We start from the raw sequence: 27,894 nt of genomic DNA, 5'->3' as shown, positions 1-27,894 counted from the left end.
ATCAGATACATCTTTTATATCAAGCAAAAATTTTGAATGATTGAGAGCAATCTTTATTGGCTAGTAATTATAAGATGTTTTATATTTTAAAGTACATTATTTACTAATTTATTAAAGTGTGTTGTGTAAAACAAATATAGATAATGTAAGTTCAAACTATATTCTTTTTTTTTTTTTAAGATTTTATTTATTTATTTGACAGAGAGATAGAGAGCACAAGTAGGCAGAGTGGCAGGCAGAGGGAGAGGGAGAAGCAGGCTCCCCGCTGAGCAGGGAGCCAGACGTGGGCCTCGATCCCAGGACCCCAGGATCATGACCTGAGCTGAAGGCAGCCGCTTAACCGACTGAGCCACCCAGGCGCTCCTCAAACTATATTCTTAACATCATTATTTAAGTTATTTTAGCAATTAAGCAAAGATTGACAGCATTAAAATAACATTTTGTATGTTTATGTTGGCTCAGTACGTATTTTAAGTAGAATATAAAGGTAAAAAGCTTCAAGATATTCTCATTCAACTGTTAGTAAAATACATGCTTCCATGACTATACACAGGTATATGCTTATTTTCTCTTTCAGACCCAATAACAGCATAAAGTTGTGCTGAGAAATCAAATTAAAATCAATAGTAAACTATATTTTGGATTTCATTCCTATGCTATGAATGTGTCTGGCAAAGGCAAAATTATACATGTTTCCTTAATTTGATGATCTCATGAAATTCACATAATTCTTCAGTGAGTGCCATAAATTTCTGAGAAGGAACTCCAGATTTTATAAATCTTATCACTGCTTTTTTTACAGAAGTCATAAATCTATAGTGGCAGAGAAAAACTTTATATCATCCAACTGATAATATGATCATTAGGGAAAATATAAGGTTTATTTTGCATTTCAGTGTAACAAGGCTGATAGAGATTTAAATAAAATATTCCTGATTTTTCTGATTTTTTGCTACATATTAAATATTTAAATGATTTATACCTTTAAATGATAATATACCTGAGTTCAAATTTAGAATGAAAATATATATGCACATCTTTTGAGAACCTTCATTTAAAAAGGATTATCCATGGGGCATCTGGGTGGCTCAGTAGTTAAGCATCTGCCTTCGGCTCAGGTCATGATCCCAGGGTCCTGGGTTCAAGTCCCGCATAGGGCTCCCTGCTCAGCGGGAAGTCTGCTTCTCCCTTTCCCACTCCCCCCTGCTTGTGCTCCCTCTCTCACTGTGTCTCTCTCTGTCAAATAAATAAATAAAATCTTTAAAAAAATAAATAAATAAAATAAAAAGGATTATCCGGGGCATCTGATTTGGGCTCAGATCGTGATCTGGGGATCCTGGGATCCAGCCCCAAGATGGACTCTCTGCTCAGTGGGTTGTTTGCTCCTCCCTCTCTCTCTGCCCCTCTCCCCTGCTTGTGCTCTCTCTCTCTCTCAGATAAATAAATAAAATCCTAAAAAATAATAAAATAAAAAACAAAAATAAAAAGGATTATCCTTCCCCAAAATTAATTGAAAAAATTTTAATTTGAACCATGTCAAAATTTCCCACATTTGTATTATTGCATCATATATTCATGTGCATACCATATCAAATAGCCATTTATTTTAAGACAATTCAATTTTCAAACATAGTTTAAACTGATCATTTGATTGAATTAACTAATCAGAGTTAAAGGGAAAAAAAAAAAGTTTTAACCAGTCCTAGCCTGAAGTATAGTATTCAGGTAAACTGGGATTTACTTCTCAGTTACTTTTTAAGATAAGGATAGGAAAGTATCAGTGCAGTTCTGAAGAGCAGTATTAACGATTAGTAAGAGAATTATTCAGTGTCTAATTTTGCACTTTCAATTACAAATTTAACATAGCACTTTGATGCTGTCATTTATTTGGCATTGTTCAAAAGATGAAAGTCCCAAGTAAGCAAACACGTATCAGTAATTTAATAATGCCCCCTATGGACATCAAAGCTAAAAATGAGCAATCAGGGGGCCTGGGTGGCTCAGTTGGTTAAGCGTCTGCCTTCAGCTCAGGTCATGATCTCAGGGTCCTGGGATCAAGCCCCATGTTGGGCTCCCTGCTCAGCGGGGAGCTTGCTTCTTCCTCCCCCTCTGTCCCTTATTCCCAATTCGTGCTCTCTCTCTCTCTCTTTCACAAATAAATAAAATCCTTGATAAAATATCACTTAAACTGCATTTAAAATAAATACATATGTTAAGAAAAATTAATACTTCCTATAGTATTTTTATATTTAATTAATTAATTAAATTAATTTCAGGGTATTATTTTCACATGACTTAAACCTAAGCTTTAAGATTTACCTTAGATACAGATATGCCTTTCTTTTTTTTTTTTTTTTTAAGATTTTATTTATTTATTTGAGAGAGAGAATGAGAGAGAGAGAGCATGAGAGGGGGGAGGATCAGAGGGAGAAGCAGACTCCCTGCTGAGCAGGGAGCCCGATGCGGGACTCGATCCCGGGACTCCAGGATCATGACCTGAGCCGAAGGCAGTCGCTTAACCAACTGGCCACCCAGGCACCTCAGATATGCCTTTCTTACAATTGTTTATAAACAGAATTTTAAGTCAAATAAAATAATGAAGAACTTTTCATATTTAACTGTACTTGGGAAACTCATTATTTAAATAAGTTCAATTGGAGTCCTTTTGTAAAATAGTTACTAATATTGTAATAAAAATAATTGTTCCCTAATTTATCTGTTTTGTAAATACCTATATCAGTATATTAGTTTTTCTGTAAATCTGGTTATCTTGGGTCTCAGCCTTTCATAAATATGATTTAAGATCAGTAATTCATTTTTTTATGCACTCTTTCTGATTAAGGCAAATTTTCATTTGCTATTTCCTAAAAGATTTGCTGAAATTATCTGAAAATTTTGGCTGTTGTAGCTATTTCTCCAATAGCCAAAAAATAGGGCCTGTGGCTTTATCTGAATTTCTTTTAGTATTCCTTTTTAAAAACAAATTTTACATGACCCCAGGTCATTTTCCATTTAATTAATATCATAATATTTTGGAATAATATACTTTGTATAGAATGACGTATCGTTTTTAGAAACAGACTAATTTCTGAATATTTTCATGAAAGTCCCTCAAAACTAGTTATAATTGCATAAATGCCCTATTCTCATTTGACTGTTCTTGAAATTTCCATATTTAGAAATTCTCTTAGCATCACTATATGAAATAATAAATAAATTCTACGTAAGTGATATTCAGGCTGTCCTTGAGTTTCTATACATGCTCTAAATATTTTCATATGTCTATATTTTGAAACTTCTCTATTTCTGGACCTGATACTGTTTTGCTTTTTTTATTTTTTTTTTTTTTAAGATTATTTATTTATTTATTTGAGAGAGAGAGAGAGAGAGAGAGAGAGAGCATGAGAGGGGGGAGGATCAGAGGGAGAAGCAGACTCACTGCCGAGCAGGGAGCCCGATGTGGGACTCGATCCTGGGATTCCAGGATCCTGACCTGAGCTGAAGGCAGTCGCTTAACCAACTGAGCCACCCAGGCACCCTGTTTTGCTTTATTTTAGTCTCACTTATTCTTCCCAATTATTCTTATCTGCTTTTTCATAAATATTCCTTTAGGATCTAACAAGTGTAGAACAAAATAATTTCCTCTTTGCCTTTGGCAGTCTAGGTCTTTAATATTTTTAGTCATTAAAAAGCATCACACCTACACCTTTCTCATTTAAAAAAGGGGAAGAATCTAAGTATACATTCTGGTTAAGGATATTAATTAAGTAAAGAGTTCACATTTTGGAGAATATTAAGAAATGACATGTAGTTCTTCTGGAAATTCAAGAAAATCAACCATTTCTGATGGAAATAAATGTGTTTTCTTCTGAGTTTGCAACACTGTTGATCTCTTCTTGTGAAAGGCTATCTGTCATTCTAGGGTTCAATCATTCCTGTATTACTGGCCAATATTTGCGGAGTTCCTAATCTGTCCATCAGAGAGACATCAGAATGGAGATGTGGGAAAGTCATGTTATATAATTCTTTACTTAAAATAGAATCCACAGGTTTTTAATCATAGGAATTACTAGATACCTAGACATCTAGATCTAGAAGTATCCTCTGATACTCTGCCCTCTTCCATCGCCTACTCTTGAGCTCCCAGAATTGAGAGAAAACCATTCAAATATAGTTATACTGGGAAGGTGTTAATGAGCTAAAAAGTTAATGTAAACGAGCAGAAAGAAATCCTCATTTACCAAAATAGAAAGTCAATGGACATCATCTAATATAAATCAAAGCAGAACAATATAAAGGTTTTATTTAGAAAATAGAGATAAATACTAAAAGAAATTTGCTTCAAAAAAAAAAAAAAGAAAAGAAAGAAAGAAATTACTGTCCCTGGAACAAAGGTTAGAGTAGAGATGGACACAGGGAACAGAAATTGCTTTTGTTTAAAAAGAAAAATAGCCTTGGGGCACCTGGGTGGCTCAGTTGTTTGAGCATCTGCCTTTGGCTCAGGTCATGATCCCAGGGTCCTGGGATGGAGCCCCGCATCAGGCTCCCTGCTCAGCGGGAAGCCTGCTTCTCCCTCTCCCATTCCCCCTGCTTTGTTCTCTCTCTCACTGTGTCTCTCTGTGTCAAATAAATAAATAAATAAAATCTTTAAAAAAAAAAAAGAAAAAAATAGCCTTAGTACTATTTATATTTTTAAACCTGTTAACATATACTACTTCAATACAATTAAAAATATATTATAAGCTACCTTAAGATCTTCTTGGAACAGCTATGTATCTCCAATCATTCTTTCTTCCTTAGTATTTTATTTTATAATATTAAGATCTAAGTCCCAGAGTAAACCAGAAATTAATAAAAGGGTAGTTGATAAGGTTGTTGTTAATTATTGAGTATATTGAGAAACATGGATTTCTGGACTTTTTTATCCGATTTGTACTGATAAAAATAAATTATGTCTAAAAAAGTAAATTATATTAGGGGCGCTTGGGTGGCTCAGTCGGTTAAGTGTCTGCCTTCCACTCAGGTCATGATCCCAGGGTCCTGAGCTCCCTGCTCAGCAGAGAGCCTGCTTCTCCCTCTCCCTCTGCTGCTCCCCTGCTTGTGCACTCTCCCTCTCTCTCTGTCAAATAAATAAATAAATAAATAAATAAATAAATAAAATAAATAAAATTATAGATATTTTATACGAACCTGATGGACTGGATCTGCTTTTCAGCATCATAACTTCCATATTATCTGTGTGATAATTTTCAGCTGAAAATTCTTCTGTTTCATCATTTTCAATTACATTATTTTCATCCTGTATCTGTTTGGAAAATTGCAATTCTGTTTCCTTTGGAATGTCCTGGAAGTTCCAATTATATAAAAACTTTTTAAAATATGGTAAGGTATCAGAATCATCTGTTTTCTCTAGGACTCTTTCCTTTCCTACTTGCTCTTCAGTTTCCATAATTTCTATTGTTTTTATTTCTTGTTCCTTATCAGGGTCAAATTTACTTGTTGGAAGACGTTCATGTTTATCTCCTCCACTTCCTTCTTCACTTTTTCCATCATCTGATATAATTTTATCTTCATTGTTATATACAAAGCCTAGCATACCAAAACCAAAATCAAACCAACTTGGCTTGAGAATTGAGGTATCATTGACGATTGTGTCTTCTTTTTCTGTTAATATTTCTGTGCATGGAACTGTGGGTTCTTCCTCAGATGATAAGGAATTAGGAACATCTTGTAATGGTGGATCGCTTTCTTTGGACAATAATTCAAGCCCTGTATACTCACCTCCAAAACCTAAATAACTTTTAAAACCACCCCCAAACCAACTAGTGGCTTCAGGACTGATAATGTTCTCTGACTCAGAACCTAGTTCAGACTGTTTCTTTGGCACTGAATTGAATTCCAATTCAGGTTCTTGCTTTTGTTCTGTTTGGGGTTCATCATTATTTAATTCCTCTAGGTCATTCTCCTCTTCTCCTGCTATTTTTCTACTTTGAAATGAACTTTCTTGTAGAGGTTCAATAACTGATTCAAAAGCCTTTCCTTCAGCTAGTTCCCTTCCAAATCCAAACCATCCTTTCACTTCAGGCGAGGATGGTGGGATGTGATCCACTTCTGGAACATAATCCTCTTCCATACTTCCAGCTTCCACTGCTTCCCAGTCTTTTGATTCACTAGTACTTCTGACATCTTCAGGAGCTTCCGATACTGGAAACTGATCTTCAAACAAAGTACTTTCAGAAGTTGAATAAAATCCAGATTCTGTCTGAAAGTCACTTTCATATACACTAGATTTTTGGTCTTTATCTTCTTCATATGGACATATATTTTTGCCATCATCATTGTTTAATTCACTGTCTTCATTTTCAAATGCGTAACTTACTCCAAGAAGACAAAGAAAATCAGATTCCTACAAGAGAAAAATTGATTGACATAAATATACTAAAATTCCTTGTTTCTCCCTAAATCACTTAAAATAGATGACTATGCAGCACAACAAAAACTAAAATCAGATCTCCTAATCTCAAACATTTATATCACAACTGACTCAGGGTCAATGATATAAATCTAAATGAAAAATCAAGGTTTTGAGTATATTCTGGAAATAAACTCTTGATGAAAAGGCATACAGGTCCACAAAATCTTGCTTCTTTTAAGAGTACACTAACCAGACACATGCAGCTGTGTGGTGATTTGAGAGGGGAGTTTCACAGCACATGGTGACAGCTCAGACAGCCCAGAGATTCTAAAGCATGAAGGCCTTGTTAAAAGTTGCCTGGGTGGCTCAGTCGTTGGGCGGCTGCCTTCGGCTCAGGTCATGATCTCGGGGTCCTGGGATTGAGCCCTGCATAGGCCCCGCATCTGGCTCCCTGCTCATCGGGAAGCCTGCTTCTCCCTCTCCCACTCCCCCTGCTTGTGTTCCCTCCCTCACTGTGTCTATCTCTGTCAAATAAATAAAATCTTTAAAAAAAAAAAAAGTTGCACTACAACATTTAGACTTCTTTTATTGAACACTGTATATGGCCAATTGTGGTGGGGAATCCTCTTGTTCATCTCACAGAACAACCAGATCATCAAGAAGAAAAATGGTGAAGTTAATATTTTTTTAAATTTTATTTTAAGTAGGCTTCACACCCAATGTAGGGCTTGAACTCATGATCTGGAGATCAAGAGTTGCATGCTCTACCAACTGAGCCAGCCAGGTGCCCCAAACTTATTATTTTTTAATCTGAAGGTATGAAACAGTGAGATGTGCTGCTCTTTGGATATGATCATTATGAAATGAGAATAAAGTTCAGAATTTTTAAAAAGTAAACTTCAAAATTGAAATTTTATAATGTTTTAGGCCCTGCAGTATAGTATGTGATTGGGAACAGACTCTGGAGCCAACTGTCTGGGTTTAAATCCTGACCCTGCCATTTACTAGCTCTGTGAACTTGGTGAATTATATGACCTTTCTATGCCTCAATCTCCTCATCCGTAAAATGAGGATAATGACAGTACCTATCTTATAGGGGTGTTGTGTTGTGAGGATTAAATGAATGAAGTGCTTAGAATAGTAACTGTCTGTAGTAAACACTAGCCTAACCTGGCCCAAGTTACACTACCCTAGATAAGCCAGTAAAGTAAGGGTAAAAAGACCCAACACCTTGTCTCTATTCAAGGCAACTCTGAAAGGCCATCCCAGGTTCAGAGTTCCTTATGGAATCAACTGAGACCTTTGTTGCAACTGCATCACAGTTCAACTTCTCTGCACAATCCTGCTTTTTCCTTTGGTCTCTCACAAGTGTTATTCCTAAGAGTATTACACCCCAGTAAACTTCTTGGGTGTAAAGGTCTACTTCAGAGTCTATTTCCCAGGGAACTTGACCTAAGAATGTAGGGCTTCTGTATGCTTACTATATGCTATACACTGTGCTAGGTGCTGAAATTCTACAGTCAACAAAAGGAAAAAAGTAATTATGAATTGTGGTAAGTGCTATGGAGGAAATAAAAAGGAATCTGTGATTAAGATGCAGTAATTCCACAAAGATCATCATGGAAGGCTTTTCTGAGGCACTTATGTTTACATGGTGATGTAAAGAATAAGAAGGAACTAGCTAAGTGAAGAACCTGGGGAAAAGCATTTGAACCAGAAGGAGCAGCCTGTTTAGGTCTCTGGGCTGGGAAAGTGTTTGGTATGTTCTAAGAACAGTCAATAGGCGAGTGTGGCCAGGAGCATAGTGAGTGAGGGGAGAGAAGTGTCAGAGTCATTGGGATGGGGGTGGAGGACAGGAGCAGATCATGTAGAGCCAGAGTAGGTTGATTCTAGGTTCAATGGAAAGTCATTAACAGGCTTTAAACCAAAGGAATGACCTCTGATTTTGTTTTGTTTTGTTTTGTTCTTATGAGATCCATTGCTGTTTGGAGAATGAATTGGAAGAGGACAACAGTAGAGGCAAGGAGACCAATATTGCAGTATTCTTATCAAGAGATGATGAGGCCTTGGATTAGGGCTATAGGGAGAGTGAAAATGACAAGAAGACAATATAGTCCATATATATTTTGGAGATAAAACTGACAGGACCAGTAATTATACATTAAATTGACTGTTAATCCCAGAATTTATGATGGGAAAGAGCCAGATAATAGACAGTTTTCTTGACTAGGCTAACTCACTTCACATTGACCTTATTTAAGGTAAGTTGCCTTTACCTGGAATCTGAATTAAATGGGCTAATCAAACTTACATATTGAAAAGTCACTTTCTGATTCCTTTTCTCATTATCAAGCCCAACATTATCAAACCCAACATTATCAAGCTCATTTAAAACTCAACAGAAAAAAGAAATTGTACAGTTATGAGACCTAGAGAGAGTGATGAGAAATAAATTTTGTCCCAGTGGGATAATAACATTAGTAATAATATCTAATACTTATATAGCACTTACTAAGTGCTGTTCTATATACTTTACATATGTTCATCTTTCCCCAATAAGTTTAAAAAGTAGCACTATATTATAATCATCATCCTCATTTTACAGATTAGAAAATTAAGGCATACAAGGCCACAGTCAGGCTTTGAACTCAGTCCAGAATCCATGATGCTCTTAACCACTTCACTCTACTACCTGTCTGTAAATTTTTCAGAAAGCAGTATACCTGTCATCAATTCTGTCTTACCTAATTTTATTCACATACTCAAACTATTCCTAGAGTGAGTTCTCAGACCAACTATTTTATGTATTCACTATACAAGATACTTAACCAATGGACACTTATACTACAGAAAACTGCTTTAGCCAAGAAATTTTAAATTCAATTAACAACAGAAATTTTATTAATACTCACTTTAGTTGATATCTGAACTTCCTCAGATATGAACACCTCTTCAATCTGGACTGCATCTCTGGGAAAATATCCAAAGTCCTTTCCTTTCTACCAAAATGAAGAATAAAGATTAGCAAGGAAGAGTGATCAAAGCTATAATAACCATTGAGCCTAATTTTGCCCCCATGTCCTTGGCTTTCATCTATCTCAAATCACAAACATTAATTGGCTTTCATTTGCCATCAAGTGAGTGAAATCATATTCCTTTTTTTTTTTTAAAGATTTCATTTATTTATTTCACAGAGAGATAGAAGAGCACAAGCAGAGGGTGAGGGAGAAGCAGGCTCTGCACTTAGCAGGGAGCCTGATGCAGGACTCGATCCCAGGACCCTGAGATCATGACCTGAGCCGAAGGCAGACGCTTAACCATCTGAGCCACCCAGGCGCCCCATATTCCTTTTTTTTTAAGATCTTATTTTTAAGTAATCTCTACACCCAATGTGGGGCTCAAACTTAGAATCCCCAAGATCAAGAGTCACACATTCTACCAACTAAGCTGGCAAGATACCCCTATTATTCAAAAGAATAGTATTAATTTGAGGGAACAAAGAGCCAAGTTGTAAAAGGCCACTTTTTCAATCTTCTGAGGGAAAACCACCCCACGCACCGATTTTCTTCCTTTTTATGTTTGTCAATGACCTTCCTTACCGAGATGGACCCCAGACTTATACTGTCAACCTGTAATATCAAAAGGCAAAGGAATGGTGACAGTAGCCATCTAGATGGAGCTGTGACATATTCAACATTTTCAGGATGTCAAAATCAAGTAAGAGATTTAAACTCTGAAGGGCCAAGATGGATTCATCAGAACAGCAAAGATCTATGCGTCCTCCTGGGAGCATTTGGTTCCCTTCAACTTTTCTGGGGCTACCTTGGTAATAGGGTTCTTCTTAATCCAGTTTAAATACATAGAAGATGTCCCCCAAGAGTGAAGGTTTCACCACTCTCAGCCCATTTCCTATCCCTAGCAAAGTTTAAAGACCGTTTTTTGGTCCTTTGATCCAGCACCATTACACCTCAACTGTGATTCTTCCAGCTCTGTAGTTGCTGCAGCTACTTGGAAACTGATAGTCTGTGGGTGAACTCTGCAGTGTGGTTTCTTAAACAGCTGCCTGCCTGGACTAAAACACCTAATGCAAGGAACTCAGTATGCTTGAAACTTCACCCTGGCTCCACACAGTACACGCTGCTTTTGCGTGGAACTATCATTTTCACACATAGAAAACAAGAAAGAATGCTTTCCTTTCCTCTTACGATCCCTACCGTGTCACTTTTCTTACAGCTGCATTGGTTGCCTCTAATTTGTTCAAAGACATCCACTGGCATGTGTAAGAGACCATAAGCAGTAAGGAATCTTGGGAACTGCAAAAGCCAAATAATTCCGGCCATTGACAGTCAGGGGTTCAGTCATACAGCCCCTAATGCTAAAAAGCAGGATCCAAACAGAACCTGTTCCTTTGAATAGTGATCACAGGGGTTACACAACAGAAAAATCTGTTGCATGTTCAATATGGAAATGATGTATGCATCAGGTTGGTCACGCTTGTTCAGCTTGGAAGTAAAATTGTTTATAGCATCTTTTCATTATAAAGCATAATGATACCATCAAAGATACAAATGTGTTTCCAGTTGAAAACATTAATCATGTTTTCCTGTTACGTATTTAGAGAGATAACTCAGGCTTCTAGGAATTTCAGTGTAATAGGACTTTGGGCAAAATAAAAGGCTCTCCCAATTGTTGTCATTGTTGTTTTTCATGAAAAATTCATATACCTTGATTCTCTAGGCTACTCATCTCTCTGGATCTCTTCAATAAGAACTCCATCCTTGGGGCACCTGGTGGCTCAGTCGGTTAAGCATCTGCCTTTGGCTCAGGTCATGATCTCGGGGTCCTGGGATCGAACCCCACATCAGGCTCCCTGCTCCGCGGAGAGTCTGTTTCTCTCTCTCCCTCTGCACTCTCCCCCACCCCCACCCGTGCTTTCTCTCTCTCTCTTTCAAATAAATAAATAAAATCTTAAAAAAACCAAGCCATCCTTTATTTGCTCAGAAAGACATGTCTTTTAATCTGATTAACTAAAACTTCCCAGTCTCTCTTAAACTAAGCCATTGACAGCACCATGGGATCATTGGTGTTGCCTAGACATCCCATAATCTCCACCTCTAAATTTTATTCTCCAAGTAAATATAAAACTTAACTTCAAAAACTATGCATGCTATGTAAAAATAATTTCAAGGCACTCTTAGTTCTCTATCCCAACCAGAATGTCTTCCGAAAATATTACTTTTATAGAAATTCTGGAACCGGGGTGCCTGGGTGGCTCAGTCGTTAAGCATCTGCCTTTGGCTCATGTCATGATCCCAGGGTCCTGGGATCAAGCCCCGCATCAGGCTCCCTGCTCAGCGGGAGGCCTGCTTCTCCCTCTCCCATTCCCCCTGCTTGTATTCCCTGAACCGAGACTGAACATGACCATTTTTTATTTGTTTAAATATGTTAAGGGTGGGGGTGCATGGGTGGCTCAGTTGGTTAAGCATCTGACTCTTGATTTTGGCTCAGGTCCTGATCTCAGGGTCATGAGGTCAAACCCCATGTGGGGCTCCACACTCAGCGGGGAATCTACTTGAGGTTCTTTCCCTCTGCCCCTCCCCCAACTCATGCACATGCTCTCTCTCTCTCTCTCTCTCATTCTCTCAAATAAATATATTTTTAAAAATATGTTAAGGGTTTTAAATATATATTACATATATACTATATATGTAAAGTGCTTTAAAATTATTAAAGTTCCTTTAGAAATGAAAACCAGGTATTCTTTTCTTTTTATTTATTTTAAGATTTTATTTATTTGACAGAGAGAGACACAGCAAGAGAGGAAACACAAGCAGGGGAGTGGGAGAAGGAGAAGCAGGCTTCCCATGGAGCAGGGAGCCTGATGCGGGGCTCGATTCCAGGACTCTGGGATCATGACCTGAGCCCAAGGCAGACGCTTAACGACTGAGCCACCCAGGCGCCCCAAAAACCAGGTATTCTGTACAAGCTAGTCATTTATTCTACATTCAGTTTTGTTTTTTTTTTTTTACATTCAGTTTTTAAAACTAGATACTTACACTTCCTGCCCACAAATCTTCCCTTTCTCCTGCAAGTTTAACATAAACAGATATCTCTTCTCCCTTAGTGAAGTTCAGGTATCGGCAGTCAGGTCCTCTGTAATCTCTCACGGCTAAGACTCTGCTTATTAAAGCTATGTAAACATGTGAGAAAAACACACAATTTAAATTAAAATGTTATTTCTCCCCCTCCCATCTTGCCCTCCTCCAGTCTACCCTATGTATTTCCAAATGCTAATTTCTTCATATTATTTATCACCTCAAAAACCTACATAGACTTCCCACTGTACACAGAATCAATTCTAAGTTCTTTGGCTTGGTATCCAAGGCTATTCATAACCTGATCCTCTTCCTTATTTAAAATGATTTCCTCTTATTCCTTTACAGTCAAGTTCATCTATCCATTGTCCCTGGAATATGTCATTATCATTCTTGTCAGGAAGGAAAGGTGAAGATAATTTGTTTTCTTCCTAGCACCTACTACAGTAGTCCCCCTTATCTGTGGGGGATATGATCCAAGACCCCTAGTGGGTGTCTGAAACCACAGAGAGTACTGAACCCTATATACACTATGTTTTTTGCCTATGTATACATACATATAATAAAGTTTAATTTATAAATTAGGCACAGTAAGAGTCAACAACAATAACAGTAAAATTGAACAATTATAACAATGTATTGTAATAAAAGTTATGTGACCAATCTCTCTTTCTCAAAATATCTTATTCTTCTTACAATGACGTAAGATGATAAAATGCCTCCCTAATGAGCTGAAGTGAGGTACACAAGGTAAGCACTGTGACATAGAGTTGGGCTACTATAGACCTTCTGACTGCATGTCAGAAGAGGGATCATCTGCTTTTGGACCATGGTTGACCCCAGGTAACTAGAACCATGGAAAGTGACCCATGGATAATGGGGATTTTTGTATATTCCAGGCATTATGATAACTCTTTCATATCTTTATTTTATTAAATCCCCCAAACAGACCTATAAGGTCAATAATCTTATAACAGTCTAACAAATGAGCCTTTAACTAAGTCTTAGAGAGTTGGTCACACACCTGATAAATGGTGGAGCCAGATTTGCACTGAGATTATTTTTACTGCAATATCTGCCTTCCATATTCTGAGATTTTTCTTTCTGTTCTTTCCTAAGCCTAGAAACCCTTCAGTCTCTCTTTGTGATGAGCTCATATCCTACTTCTTCTATGAGACATCCCAAATTGGTCCAGCCTGTTCTGCCCCTTTTCTGAACTTCAATATTATCTATTATCCTTATGTTGTATTGCTATTTACTTTTTCATGTTGACCTAATTCCTGGAGGTCAAGAAACTTAACTGACATTTCATTTTGTTCCTCTTAAATCACACTCCTACCCCTCCAGACTCAGCACATAATAGGCCCTCAATAACTATGATCATAACTATATACACTAAATTTAGCCCTTCAATACATAAAGTAATATACATACCATATTACCTATTATAATTATACTAACATGTAAAACATTTTGATTAAGTCATATGATTAAAGTTAAAATAACATTATAAATCACTATAAATTTGAATGTTCCCTTTCCATGTTTCATGTCTGGCCCTAAGGAAACTAAAATGAGGTTGTAAAGAGGAAAAGAAAGATTATTACTATTATAAAACATCATCTAGTAAATCTCTATATATCAAATTACATATCCAAATGATTAAGGAAAATGTTTACTCAAAAAAACTTACTTATAAATTATTACTTTCCCACTAATAATATTTTGCATTTTTAATTTACATGTTGCAAATCAGAAATAATTCTCACATACTGAAGAGATAGAACATATTTGAAACAGATGTAATATATTGTGATACTATTCATCTTGCACCATAATGCTAATAACAGAAAATACTTCTTAAGCAATAAAATGAAAATTAGTTTTTCTTTGTAGAAGATAGGAGAAAGTTAATATTCAAGTATATAAATAAAATTATGTACTCTTAACACTGATTTCATTATTTTTACATGATAAATGAACATGGAAATGATTAATGTTTGATAAAGCTTAGACAATAAATCATGGTGATAAGAAATAAACGCATTTTTAGAAAACTTGTGAGAATCAGAAAGTTCTGATTGAGAAATAGAAACTAAAAAATAGGGGCGCCTGGGTGGCTCAGTCGTTAAGCGTCTGCCTTCAGCTCAGGTCACGATCCCAGTGTCCTGGGATCGAGTCCTGCATCGGGCTCCCTGCCCCGCTGGAAGCCTGCTTCTCTCTCTCCCACTCCCCCTGCTTGTGTTCCTGCTCTCGCTGTGTCTCTCTCTCTGTCAAATAAATAAATAAAATCTTAAAAAAAAAAAAAAAAAAAGAAACTAAAAAATGTAAGAGCTTCATAAATAAAGAACTATCAAATGGCTTGAAATCTTTTTAATACAAATCAATACAAATCAATTTAGCTACCTTAAAAAACAATAAAAGCTCTGATTTGTTTTTGAGGCCTGGATTAATACCTTCATCATTTCTGATATATTTATATATCAGGCTGATCTTTGCCCCTTGATACACTTACATTAAAAATTATTACAAAATGCTTTGCTTCTAGCACTTTCTTTTTATAGGTAAGTGTATTTTATAATGGCAAATATTTCTCAATGACATTACTGCTCACTTCTATCCTACATGTCCACAATAACATATTATGTCATTTCAGAACCTTAGTTTAAGAGGAAAAGAAGGAAAAAAAGAAAAGCAAACTTACTTTCACACTCCAAGTCACCACATTTTTTAAAATCTGCCAGCAGTTTTGTGCCCTCCAGACACTTTATCAGAGAAATTACCAAAAGGAAGATTCTGTGAACTCCAAGCTCCGCCATGCTAAAACAAGCAGGAATCCCAAACAAGGTTTAAGCCAATTGTTTAGGCCGTAGATATGTCAGCCAAAACAAGAGATATCCCACTCTCTCCACTAAATTTAAGAGAAAAGGTTTGTTTTTCTGAATCCCTTGACAATTACATTTTTCAACTGGTGTTTAGGCTTAACTTGAGGGACAAGTGCTCTCTGTTCGCAATCTGCAGTGTCAGGTATCCAGATAATACATAAGGGTTTAATAATTAACAGAGATTTTTAGTTGGACTCATGGCTTATAAAGTTGACCCATGTAAAACAGTCTCACTTAAAGGTACCTTGCACTCAACAGAACAGTTCTTAAACAGGCCTCTACAAAAAGGTAGCTCATCTCTTTATGTTAAAGTCTTTAAATCAGTCAATAAATACAGGGTATTTGCTGCATGCAAATAACAGTCTCAATGGAGAAAGTATATAGTTATATGTAGAAGCAGTAATAATTTATATTAAAACCATGGCTTTGAAATATGATGAAAGTTATTTTTAAAAAATCCCACTTTCATATTTCAAAAACCTTCAGTGTTACTATGAAACTGAAACTTGTATTTAGTTAAGAATAATAGTTCAAGGGCGCCTGGGTGGCTCAGTTGGTTAAGCGACTGCCTTCGGCTCAGGTCATGATCCTGGAGTCCCTGGATCGAGTCCCGCATCGGGCTCCCTGCTCGGTGGGGAGTCTGCTTCTCCCTCTGACCCTCCCCCTCTCATGCTCTCTGTCTCTCATTCTCTCTCTCAAATAAATAAATAAAATCTTTAAAAAAAAAAAAAAAAAAGAATAATAGTTCAAAGTGGTAAGTACTTCTTATGTTCCAGGTATTGTCTTAAACAATTATGTGATTTAACTCTCACATCAACTGTCTAAGGTAGGTAATATTTTGCTTATGAGGAAACTGAGGTACTATTAAGCTAGCTAGATATTACCTAATGTTATTGCTGCTTAAAAGGGATCAAAGCCCTATATCGGGACTTTCTATGTAAAACACTAGATCTCGGTAGATTTGGGGAAACCAGAGTTGTCTTATTTCAAGCTTGAGAAAGTATTTTTCTAACTCCTTCTTCGCTGTACCCCTTCCCTACATCTGGGCGTGCCACCGAGTGCATGGCTTGCAGAATACAGCAGTTGTATGACACCACACTCCCCTCTAGTTGTCTGACATAAACAAAGCAAATATCCAGCACCTGAGCAAGCTAAAGTGAAGGACTTTTGCTTTCAGGATCCTAAAAACAACAACAACAAAAAAAAAATGGTGTGTTTATTTGTTTTCCAGAAACAATAGTAAGAAGCCCCCTCTCAGATCAAAGATTTTTACATCTTTAGAAAGAATCTGATAGAACATGAATTTGAGGATCATTTGGCTGGCAATCAGATCACTGTACAGTTGTTCACATGCACACTCAAAAAGCTTTAGATTAGTTTCTTGGGGCGCCTGGGTGGCTCAGTCGGTTAAGCGTCTGCCTTTGGCTTGGGTCATGGTCCCAGGGTCCTGGGATCGAGCCCCACATGGGGCTCCCTGCTCAGCTGGGAGCCTGCTTCTCCCTCTCCTTCTGCCTCTCCCCACTGCTTGTGCTCTCTCTCTCTCTCAAATAAATAAATAAAATAGTAAAAAAAAAAAAAGATTAGTTTCTTGAACACTTTTACAAGTCTATAAGCTATGTTGTCAAAGACATTTAAAGGATTAACTCTTCAGCTTCAAAATTTGGTGCACAATTATTTGCATAATCTATAATATCAAATCAAGAATATTTAATAATTAAATGTTCTTTTTCCTTTTTTGTATTCAATATTAAAGACATTACAGTTAAATTCTGAACTAATTATTTGAATTTTGTTTTTTTTTAAGATTTCTTTTTTTAAGCAATCTCTACACCCAACGTGGGACTCAAACTCACAACCCCAACATCAAGACTCGCATGCTCTACCAACTGAGCCAGCCAGGTGCCCCAATTTTGTTTTAAGTTAAGAACACAGCTAAATTTAAATTTGTCTATTGATTGGACTTAAGGAAATTTGAGTCAAGAAAAATAGGAGAGGGCCCTTGGGTGGCTCAGTCAGTTAAGCATCTGTCTGCCTTTGACCCAGGTCATGGTCCTGGGGTCCTGGAATCAAGTCCTGCATCAGGCTCCCTGCTCAGTGGGGAAGTCTGCTTCTCCCTCTGCGCCACCTCCCCCACTTGTGTGATCGCTCTCTCTCTCCCTCTCTCTCACAAAAATAAATAAATAAAACCTAAATTAAAGAAAAAAAAAGAAAAACAGGAGAAAAATTTTTGCCTAAGATACCAGCCTGGAGATTTTCTTCTACTAGAAATGTTCCCACTTTCTTGTTACTTAATGCACTCAGATTATTTCACTTTATTTTCAGATCATCACTTAAATATAATTTAACAAGATATCTGAAATGTGATAGTATAATGTTAACCTTCTCTAATAGACCCAGGTGAAGAGGTGGTATGTGAAAGGGGTAAGAGCATTTGGTTTAAAGAAATCAAAGCATCAATTTCACTATAAAGGCAGCCCTATTAAGCTAATTAGATATTATCTAATTGCTGATGCATTTTGCAGGTCAACTGTTGTGTCAATATTAAAATATACTGCTGCTGAGGAAGATTTAATGGTAACAGTCAGGAATACTGATTTGGAAGAACTATGGCATTCTTCAGAAACTGTATATACAAGAAGTAAGAGTACTTCCTGCATAAAGCTAAAGAATGAATCATCAAAGCCACACATGTTCAGTATCTTAGAGATAATGTCACAGAGCAACCCTTTCCATGACAATATGAAGACATAATCATGAATGCTATACTTCTACTGCTTGATGGTATTATTTCTGATACTATACAGTACTACCTTGTCTCTTAGTACATCAGATTTCCTAAAGTAGGAACATATTTCTTTCACCTAGCTACCTGTTACTCTGGAAATTTATTAGATAGAGAAATTTGATCAGAAGTACATGGGAGAAGCTGAACTAATTAAGCTGGGGTGGTTTTTACTAGGGAGGGGAACTAGAACAAAGCCTTTGAAAACAGTTCCCATGGTAGACAGTGAGAGATAAGGCCCAGGAACGATTAAGATTCAAACTGGTGTGGAAGACATAGAGATGGCCCCCCATGTTCCCTCTTTAAGGTAAGACCTTCTGTTCCGCTGCAGGGAGTACAGGTGGCAGGTTAGCCTCTGGCAGACACCCCTTCCTGTGTGATCTAGTGGATCAATGACAAGGGAGTACAAAGGTGGGGTCATTTGAGCCTTCTGTGGGACGCTGACAGGCATTCCTCACTCCAGAGCTCCCTACTGGGTTTACTTAAGCTTTGTAGATCCTGCACTGTGGTTTGACTTTGCCCTTTGCCTAATCCTGCTTTCTCCCTCTTCCTTTCACAAGTGGTGATCCCTTGAACCCCAAAATCTTCTCATCATCTACTTCTAGAGGACCCAACCTCAGACACTAGTGATCCAAAGACACTAAACAGGGAGATGGCAGAACACACACATTGTTTTGTGTGTGTCACTCCATGGCTCCTTTTACCTTTGTTGCTTTTGTGTTGCTGAAGGCCATGTTTTAGGGGCGCCTGGGTGGCTCAGTCATTGGGTGTCTGCCTTCGGCTCGGGTCATGATCCCAGGGTCCTGGGATCGAGCCCCGCATCGGGCTCCCTGCTCCGCGGGAAGCCTGCTTCTGCCTCTCACACTCCCCTTGCTTGTGTTCCCTCTCTCGCTGTCTCTCTCTCTGTCAAATAAATAAATAAAATCTTTAAAAAAAAAAAAAGTCTGAAGGCATGTTTTAATTCTGTCCGCTTTTTCTTATTCTGTCTGTATTAGAGTTCTAACAGGAAACAGATGAGTGTTCCATTTTGAGGGATGACACTACTCTGTGATTGAGGAAATTTTCAGGAGGGACTATTTGCAACAGTGTAGAGAGGGTCCAGGGAAACCAACAAGGGATGTAATGTCCCCAGGCATGAAGGTACAATGAGCACTACCTGGAGAGAACTATAGAAGAGGTCTGCCCAACAGGAACTCAGTCAGGAAAACCTCACTCTTCTACTTTCTGAACTCCCAGCAGTAACTTCTATTGACCAAACCCAGCCAGATGCCAGAGAATAAGGGAACCCCTTTGGAGCAGGGGACTGAGGAGTGGATTGGTAGAAGCAAAAAGAGAATATCCCATACATGCTCATTATTCCTTTACTATGTGTTTTTGAATAATAGTACACAACATCCTTGACATCCAAGATGATACATGTGAGATATTTGCTGAGCAGGGGATTGAATTGATTAGTCTCATCTATGCATAGGAAAGGAATTTAATGTTTGTTGAGCACCAATTTTGTACCAGTGAGCTTAATATTTCACATACAGATCTCATCCTTCAGGGTAGATAGATATTATTTATTGAATGCCCAGAATGTGTCAGACACTCTTCTAGAGATTGTAGATATAGGAGTGAACAGGACAAAGTCCTTGCTCTCATGAACCTTGCATGCTAATGAAGGAAGACAGACAAGAACAAGCAAACAAATAAATGAACAAGATAACTGCAGGTAGTGATAAGTTATTATGGAGAAAAGTGTCTACTTAGATAAAGTTGTCAGGGAAGTCATCTCTGGTGAGTGACATTTGACTTAAGATAGGGGAATAGGAAAGCAGAACATTCTGTGCAGAGGGAAGAATTAAGAAGGAGGTCATACTTCATTGTCTGAAGCTTGATTACCAAAGACTTAAAGAAAAAAAATGAAGGAGGCATAGCGGATGCATTCCAGTATGTAAGAGACAAGGCTTTAAGGTGGAAAATAAGTTGGCATATACAATCAAGAAACAGAAAGACAGGTGGAGAGTGGTAGGAGATGAGGCAGGAGACAGAGATCCAACCATGCAGGGACTTTGGGCTGTGGAAATAAGTGTAAGTTTTATCCTAAGTGCAGTGGGAAGCCATAGGAGGTTTTAAGGAAGAGAATAACATTATTTGTGTTTTTATCATATAACTTCACTTTTTTTTTGCTTTGCTAACTTCTACTTATTCTTCTAGTATCTTAGGTTAAATCACTTGATAAATAGATGACTCAATAACTTTACTGAATGAACGAAAAATACATGCATGAATGAATAAATGAATTGATTTACTTTCTTTTTTTAAATTTTTTTAAAAGATTTTATTTATTCATTTGAGACACAGAGATACAGAGAGAGAGAGAGAGCATGAGCAGGGAGAGAGGCAGAGGGAGAGGGAGAAGCAGGCTCCCCGCTGAGCAGGGAGCCCGATGTGGGGCTCGATGCGGGGCTCGATCCCAGGATGCTGGGATCATGACCTGAGCTGAAGGCAGACGCTTAACCATCTGAGCCACCCAGGCGCCCCGAATTGATTTACTTTCAAGAGCAAGATTGTTTATGCCCCGTGACTAAATGAAATTTTATCTTCAGCTGTGCTGCTCAATTGCTCTCTTTCTCTCATTTCAAAAAGAAAGTCAGGTAATCCTTTTGATTAAATTTTCTTTTAAAAAATTTGACAAAAGGAATTGGATCTCATATATATCTTGATCTTTGCATTGGTATTAGTAGCAGCAGTGTTAACTTCCAGCAAGCAAAGTTTTGGAAAACCTTTGGATTCCCAAACACTGTAGGTAATGCTTGATAGGTTGCTATATGAATAAGTTAATGAGCAATAATAGTACAGACGTATTTAGTATTCCAATTAATTCCTAGTCATCAATAGCTTAATGTCTTTTAAGAACCAATATGGGTTAATTTTATGTACTCTTATGTCATCCCTTCCAAAATCATCCTCCTTCACTGTCTGCCACCATCCTGTCCCCATTTATATACCTTTCCTTCTTACTTCGTTTGGTGTCCATGTCCCTAAGTACCTCATGCTCTCAAGCTTCTTTAAGAAAAAAATTAACTCACAAAAATATCAGTAACTTAATTTTTATACCTCCCCCAAATAAGTAAATTTTTAAAAGAGTATATAGAATAAAATTTCTGCATGGAAATGAATAGATAAGTTATTTTTCTTATTTATCTACTTCTTTCAAAGATGTATAGAATAATGGATCTACTACTATCATTCTCGTTTTGTTTCATTCTCTCCTCTTTCTTCCAGGTTCCCTGGGACATAGGAAAAAATGCCCTCTGTCAATGGACTCATGCTAGGATATGGCAAAATACTTAGCGCCTTGGAGCTTCAAAGTCTTTGCTCATAGAACGAGACTTGTGCTAAAGGACCTCTACAAGTCCTTCCAGCTCAGCTATCACATGATTCTCTGAAATATCACTGACTACTGCAATCAGAACATCAAATTGGACGTGGTGAAACTTCTGTTAATGAGACCACACTTGATTTCTAAAACTTGATGACCACAGATTAAAAACAAATAAATAAAGGAGATATATGGATGCATCCCACTATCTTGGATAGAAGGGATTGGGATGTGAAAATACCATTAAATAGTAACATACAATAAAATGTGCATTCATTCTTTTCTTTAACAATAGCTTTTGAGTGTTTGCTATGTACCAGATACTGTGTGAGGCATGTGGAACACATGGGGGAATAAAGCAGACAGACAACGTCCTTGCCCCCATGGAGGTTATAATCTACAGGAGAAGACAAGCAAGACAACTCATTTCTAGAATATAAAGGAGATATTCAGGATTTGTGATTAGGTATTGGTGATTAATTTTTTGTGAAGCAAGGGAGAAGGAAATGTCAAGGATGATTCTGTTTCCTAGTTGGACAACTAGAGAGAATGTGGGGGCTCCATTCACTGACACGGGAGCACAGCAGAGGAGCGGGTTTGGAAGAGAGGTGGAGGAAGATCATGAGTTTGGTTTAGGACATGTTAAGTAAATGAAAGTAAAGCAATGCAACTTATTTTCAGAAAAAAATTAAAATTTGATGGTTTTGAGAAATTACTCATAAGCCTGTTTTCAAAAGGCTTACTTAGGGGCACCTGGGTGGCTCAGTCAGGTAAGTGTCTGCCAGGGTCCTGGGATCAAGTCCCACATGGGGTTCCCTGCTCTGCGGGGAGTCTGCTTTTCCGTCTCCCTCTGCCCCTCTGCCTGCTTGTGCTGTTCTCTCTCTCAAATAAATAAATAAAATCTTTAAAAAAAGGCTTACTTAGCCACCCCATCCCTCATGGAATACTTCATCAAAAATTAATGATGTAATGTATGGTGATTAACATAACATGATGATAAAAAAAAAGGCTTACTTATTTTGAAACAATTTTAGATCTTCAGAAAAGTTGTAAATATAGAGTTCCTGTATACCCTTGACCCAGGCTCCCCCCATGTTAACACCTTATATAGCCTTATATAAGCATAGTACAACGATCAAACATAATAAATTAACATTACTACAATACATTAATAAATTACAGACTTTATTATGATTTCCCTAGTTCTCCAACTAATGTCCTTTTCCTGTTCCTAGATCAAATCCAGGATACTACATTGTATTTAGTTGTCATTTCCCCTCAATCTTCTAGGACAATCTTCTGTGACAGTCTCTTATTCTTTCCTTGCTTTTCATACATTGACACTTTTTAATGTCCCTCAATTTGGATTTATCTGATGCTTCCTCATGATTAGACTGAAGCTATAGAGTTTATGGGAAGAATATCAGACTGGTGTACCCTTCTCATCACAGCCTATCAGTGGGTGTACATGATATCAATATATCTAATTATTGGTACTATTAATCTTCATTACTTGGTTAAGGTTCGCCAGGTGTCTCCAATGTAAAGTAACTGTTTTTCCTCTTTCGTATTCTGTTCATTTGATGGGAGTTACTAAGTACAGCCCACTTTCAAGAAAGGGGAATCTAACTCCATCTCCTGGAGGGAGGACTATCAAAGAACTCAACAGTAAGTTGTCCAACAGTAAGAAAACTGGCTCATTATCTATATTTACTTATTTGTTCAACCCTAGCATACATGTAAAATAGTTTCAAAATTGATAATGCAGACCCTGTGATAAACAAATTTACCAATCAGACTTAAATGTTTATGAATAACACTTTTTGTCTTTAGCCTTACAGTAGCTAATCAAAACACTTTTTTACAAAGCTATTTAGGTCAGCTCCTTTCCTCCCCATCCCCTTCAGTGTGGTTATGTCATTCATTTGTAATACAGCTAGATTTATTTGCCATAGCCTACATTCCATCTTGGGTTCCCTTGCCATTCAAGTTGATTTTTTTTTTAAGGATTTTATTTATTTGTGAGAGAGAATGGGAGAACGAGGGGGGGAGGAGCAGAGGGAGAGGGAGAAGCAGACTTCCCACTGAGTGGGGAGCCCAATGTGGGACTTGATCCCAGGTCCCTGGGATCATGACCTGAGCTGAAGACAGACACTTAACCGACTGAGCTACCCAGGCGCCCTCAAGTTGATTTTTTAAAATTTGCATACAGTAAAATTCTCTCTTTGTAGCATAGAGTTCTATGGGTTTTGACAAATGCATAATCATGTATCCATTACCATTCTACCATACAGAACAGTTCAAAGTCATTTTAAAGTTAACATTTAAGCCAAAAACTTATTTTATCTGAATTATGTGGAGAATTCTTAATTTTGCCAATTCTCTTCATGAGGTTTATTAATTCTTTAGCAGAATAGAAAGATACTTAATATATAAGATTACTGAAAGCAAAATAAATATATCTTTTCATTGTTGGAAGACAAAACTCCAGTAAAGGTTACCTTTGAGCCTTTCTACCAGTTCAAAGTTGAAGGTGTTTAAACAAATAAATGGATCTTTTGTGACTTTTTTCATTAGATAAATCACAAGGATTAGATAAATCACACAAATATGACAGTGAGTGTGCAAAAAGAAATGCAAAATAAAAATCAATTACAACACTCATCAAATTTAATTAAAATACACTTGGAAACATAATAACTAGTTTTTAAAATGTTGTTTCTCAAATAAATAATTTCCATGACCCATTCTTGTCCCAATACACTGCCAGGCAATTTTGTCTCCTTTTACATAACTCTCCTCCAAATAAGCTTTACTCCTAATGAAGTGGTGGCAGAAGGTGGCAGTGAGAAAGGAAGAGAGAAATAACTGGAAGGTTGGGAAGGGAAAAAAGCAGAGACCTCAGTCTCTGCAGGTTTAATAAGGGCTGAATGAGGTGAGGTAGGTGCTCTGGGCTGTGAATACTGGCCTCTCCTCCATAGGCAGCCTCACAGAGCAGAAGGGATTAGAGATGGAATGGATCCAGCAGGATCCATAGTTCAAGCAGACATGTTTTTTCTTCTCCTAAGCCTGTATCTACATGATAACAACCAATGAGTCACCACACACAAGCCTACTATTTAGTTTAAAAAACAACAAAAGTATACAATCTGACTAACCTCAGGAAAATGCATATGGTACCATTTTAATTCAGCAAATTCTATTAACAATGCACTGTTAATGATGAAGACATTAAGAAACCATTTGAGAAGGTCTTTTCCAAGGCTTTGTCCACAAACCAGAATTAATCCACTAAATTCACTCTAATAATACTACTAAATATACCAGCCTTTTAGCCTCAGGAGTAAATATGACTTGAGCTCACCATAGCTTCATAGAAGGCAATCATATAACAAAGGTCCCAAACATTTTGTATTATTATCACCTCAGGAGTTTATTTTACATTTCCTCAGGACACAGTATTTTTAAACACTCCCATTTATGATGTATATAAGTATACATTTTTCATTACAATAAGATTTCACACAACAACCATCTTAAGTATATGTTTTCTCCACCAAAAAATATTTTACTTGACATCAAATGAATAAGATTTTTATTGACTTACAAAGTTTTTGTGGGGCAAGGTTGCTAGTTGAGACCCCAGAAAATGTGGCATGATGTCATCCCAGCCAGTGAGTCTAAGCTGACAACTTATGATTTTTTTCCTGGGTCATGTAGGACTATGTTTTGTTTATTTCTTTGTCTCCCACAATGTGATGAAAAAGATGTTGGGAATTTATCTTCACAAGCCACATTATTTTGGAAGTTTCTGGAACTGTCTGAATATTGTTAGTATTATGGTCGGTTTAGGAATGACAAATTCCCTTTCTAGTTATAAATTTTTCTCAAAGATTTATTTATTTATTTTAGAGAGAGAGTGAGAGTGCAGGGTGGGGGAAGGGCAGAGAGAGAGAAAGAGGAACCACGCAGACTGCTCGGAGATCATGACCTGAGCCAAAATCAAGAGTCCAACACTTGACCTGACCTACTGAGCCACTCAGGTGTCCCTCTAGTTATAAATTTTAAAGCATGTTAACCATGTCCTTGCTCACTTCAACACTGCCGATCTTGATATCACTTAAGGAAATTCCAAAAAAGTCTCCACTAGTGTATTAACTTTACTGTTATCAGTAATTTTTTTTCTTTTCTTTTTTCTTTTTTTTTTTTTTTACACAAGTTACCCTCTGGACTAAGCAGTATTCTCTAACTGAAGGGACATCGGATACCAACTTAGTTAACCTCATTAACGATGAAAATAAGTGAGTAATTGATATTTGGATTTGGAACATATTATGAGATTCCAGAAAATACCTGCCAATACTTTTCAAGTAGCATGTTTCTTGGGGCACCTGGGTGGCTCAGTCAGTTAAGCAGGGTCACAGGATCCAGACCTACCTCATACTGGGTGCTCAGTGGGGAGTCTGCTTGAAGATTCTCTCTCTGCCCCCCCCACATTCATGTGCGTGCTCTCTCGTTCTCTCTCTCAAAAATAAATAAATCTTTTAAAAAAGTAGCATGTTTCTTAAACTTATATTAAAATGAATTTATATTTCTCAGCACATATGTAAACTGTGGCAAAAAGAACCATCTTGGAAGTAATCTTAGGGGCAAGAGAAATTTGGTTGGGAATTAAGTTTCCTGCAAATAACCACAGAAGTAAAAATTCACATTATAACCATTGTATACTATGACTAAGCCTGACTCTGTTATAACAAACTTCTTTTTTTTTAAGATTTTTATTTATTTATTTGAGAGAGACAGCGTGCACAGAGGGAGAAAGACAGGGAGAATTAGACGCACTGCTGAGCAGAGAGCATGAGGAGGGGCTCAATCCCAGATCCCAGGACCCGGGATCATGACCTGAGCTGAAGTTAGACACTTAACAGACAGCCACCCAGGCACCCTTGACTCTGTTATAACTTCTAATATTTTCAAGATATCATACCTATGCCATCTTAAATATCTCATTCCCAAAGCCCTCAGTGCGGACATTTTGCATCTTTCAGCATTAAAGTCCCTTGTGATTAGTCCTCTTGAACTTTAAAGCATGTGCATTATTAGAAACAACACTACAGGAGACAATGACGTTGTCACTAGTATAGCTATGAGGTGTATGATTCTGTGACTCAGCTGGACAGGACAAAGTACGGAGATATCCTTCTGAACTCTTGGAAAAGTAATCACTCTACAAATGTCTTCTGTTTATCATTCTTCATGGTCTTTTCTTCCTCCTCTTATCGGCACCCCATTTCCCCCTTCAAAAAAGTACAACTTTGGCTTTGTCAAGTGCTGCTATACTTGACATCAATCTAGGATTCTAAATCAAATGTCATTTCCCACTATAGTTGGGTGATAAAAATATAGAAAAGGGTTTTTGTGGGGCACTGGAGTGGCTCAGTCAGTTAAGCATCCGACCCTTGGTTTAGGCTCAGGTCAAGATCTCATGGGTCCTGGGATAGAGCCCCAGGTCTGGCCCCCAGCTCAGTGGGAGTCCTCTTGAAGATTCTCTCCCTCTGCCCTTCCCCCCACTTGTGCATGCATGCTCTCTCTCAAATAAATAAATCTTTAAAAAAAAAGGGGGGGGTTCATGTGTTTGTTTAAAAGTAAAAGAATGGCCTCATTGGCTTGTTACAAGTATAAATACTATATAAACTTTAAAAACTTCAGCAGTAATGTTGGTTTTGATCTATACTTAAAATTCCTATTCCCTTTTCCAAGAGCTGACAAGATGGTGGAAGTGGAGCAGAAGAAGCGCAAGTTCAGCTACTGCAGCGCAGACCTCGACCAGCTGCTGGACAGTCCAGGAGCCCCTAATGCAGCGGTACAGCGCCCAGCAGCAGCGCAGGCTGAACCGCGGTTTGCGGAGGAAGCCACACTCACTGCTGGAGCGCCTGCAGAAGGCCAAGAAGGAAGCTCCCCCCAAGGCATAGCGCGAGGTGGTTAAGGAGCACCTGCGGGACATGATCATCATGCCTAAGAGGGGGGCAGCCTGGTGGGTGTCTACAAGGGCAAGACCTTCAACCAGATGGAAATCAAGCCCGAGATGATTGGATACACCTGGGCCAGTTCTTCACCACCTACAGGCTTGTGAAGCACTGTAGGCCGAGCATCCCGGCCACCCACTCTGCTTCATTCTCATGTAGCCTGTTCAGCCAATAAAGGCACAGACTTCTCTTAAAAAAAATAATGAAATAAAATAAAATTCTTATTGATTACAAAATAAATATGTAAAACAATAACATCAAATAAATCAAAAAGGTAGAGGTGCTTTGCCTTTATTCTTTGAGCTGCCAAAATATCTAGAA

The 27,894-nt window shown here is 37.6% G+C and overlaps 1 protein-coding gene and 1 pseudogene across 5 annotated transcripts in view; one reads left to right on the top strand and one right to left on the bottom strand.

The window, feature by feature from the left end:
• MIA2 (MIA SH3 domain ER export factor 2) overlaps positions 1-27,894 on the bottom strand; it is a 110,521-nt gene that overhangs the window by 82,055 nt on the left and 572 nt on the right. For 4 of the 5 annotated variants that reach the window (XM_078053603.1, XM_078053605.1, XM_036109076.2 and 1 more), the window contains exons 1-4: positions 15,215-15,344; positions 12,472-12,605; positions 9,328-9,414; positions 5,191-6,406 (exon numbers count right to left, since the gene is read on the bottom strand). In XM_078053603.1, the coding sequence (XP_077909729.1) occupies positions 5,191-6,406; positions 9,328-9,414; positions 12,472-12,605; positions 15,215-15,329 (1,552 nt within the window). In that variant the 5' untranslated portion in view covers positions 15,330-15,344. Of the gene's footprint in view, positions 1-5,190; positions 6,407-9,327; positions 9,415-12,471; positions 12,606-15,214; positions 15,345-27,894 lie in introns of those variants that run through there. The other variant, XM_078053604.1, reaches the window with a different exon arrangement.
• On the top strand, positions 27,318-27,748 carry LOC118546380 (small ribosomal subunit protein uS19 pseudogene; annotated as a pseudogene).

The sequence above is a fragment of the Halichoerus grypus genome, chromosome 8 (genome assembly GCF_964656455.1).
Source record: "Halichoerus grypus chromosome 8, mHalGry1.hap1.1, whole genome shotgun sequence".
NCBI lineage: Eukaryota > Metazoa > Chordata > Mammalia > Carnivora > Phocidae > Halichoerus > Halichoerus grypus.
Note: the sequence above shows the minus strand (reverse complement) of the source record. Positions and strands in the feature narration are given on the sequence as shown.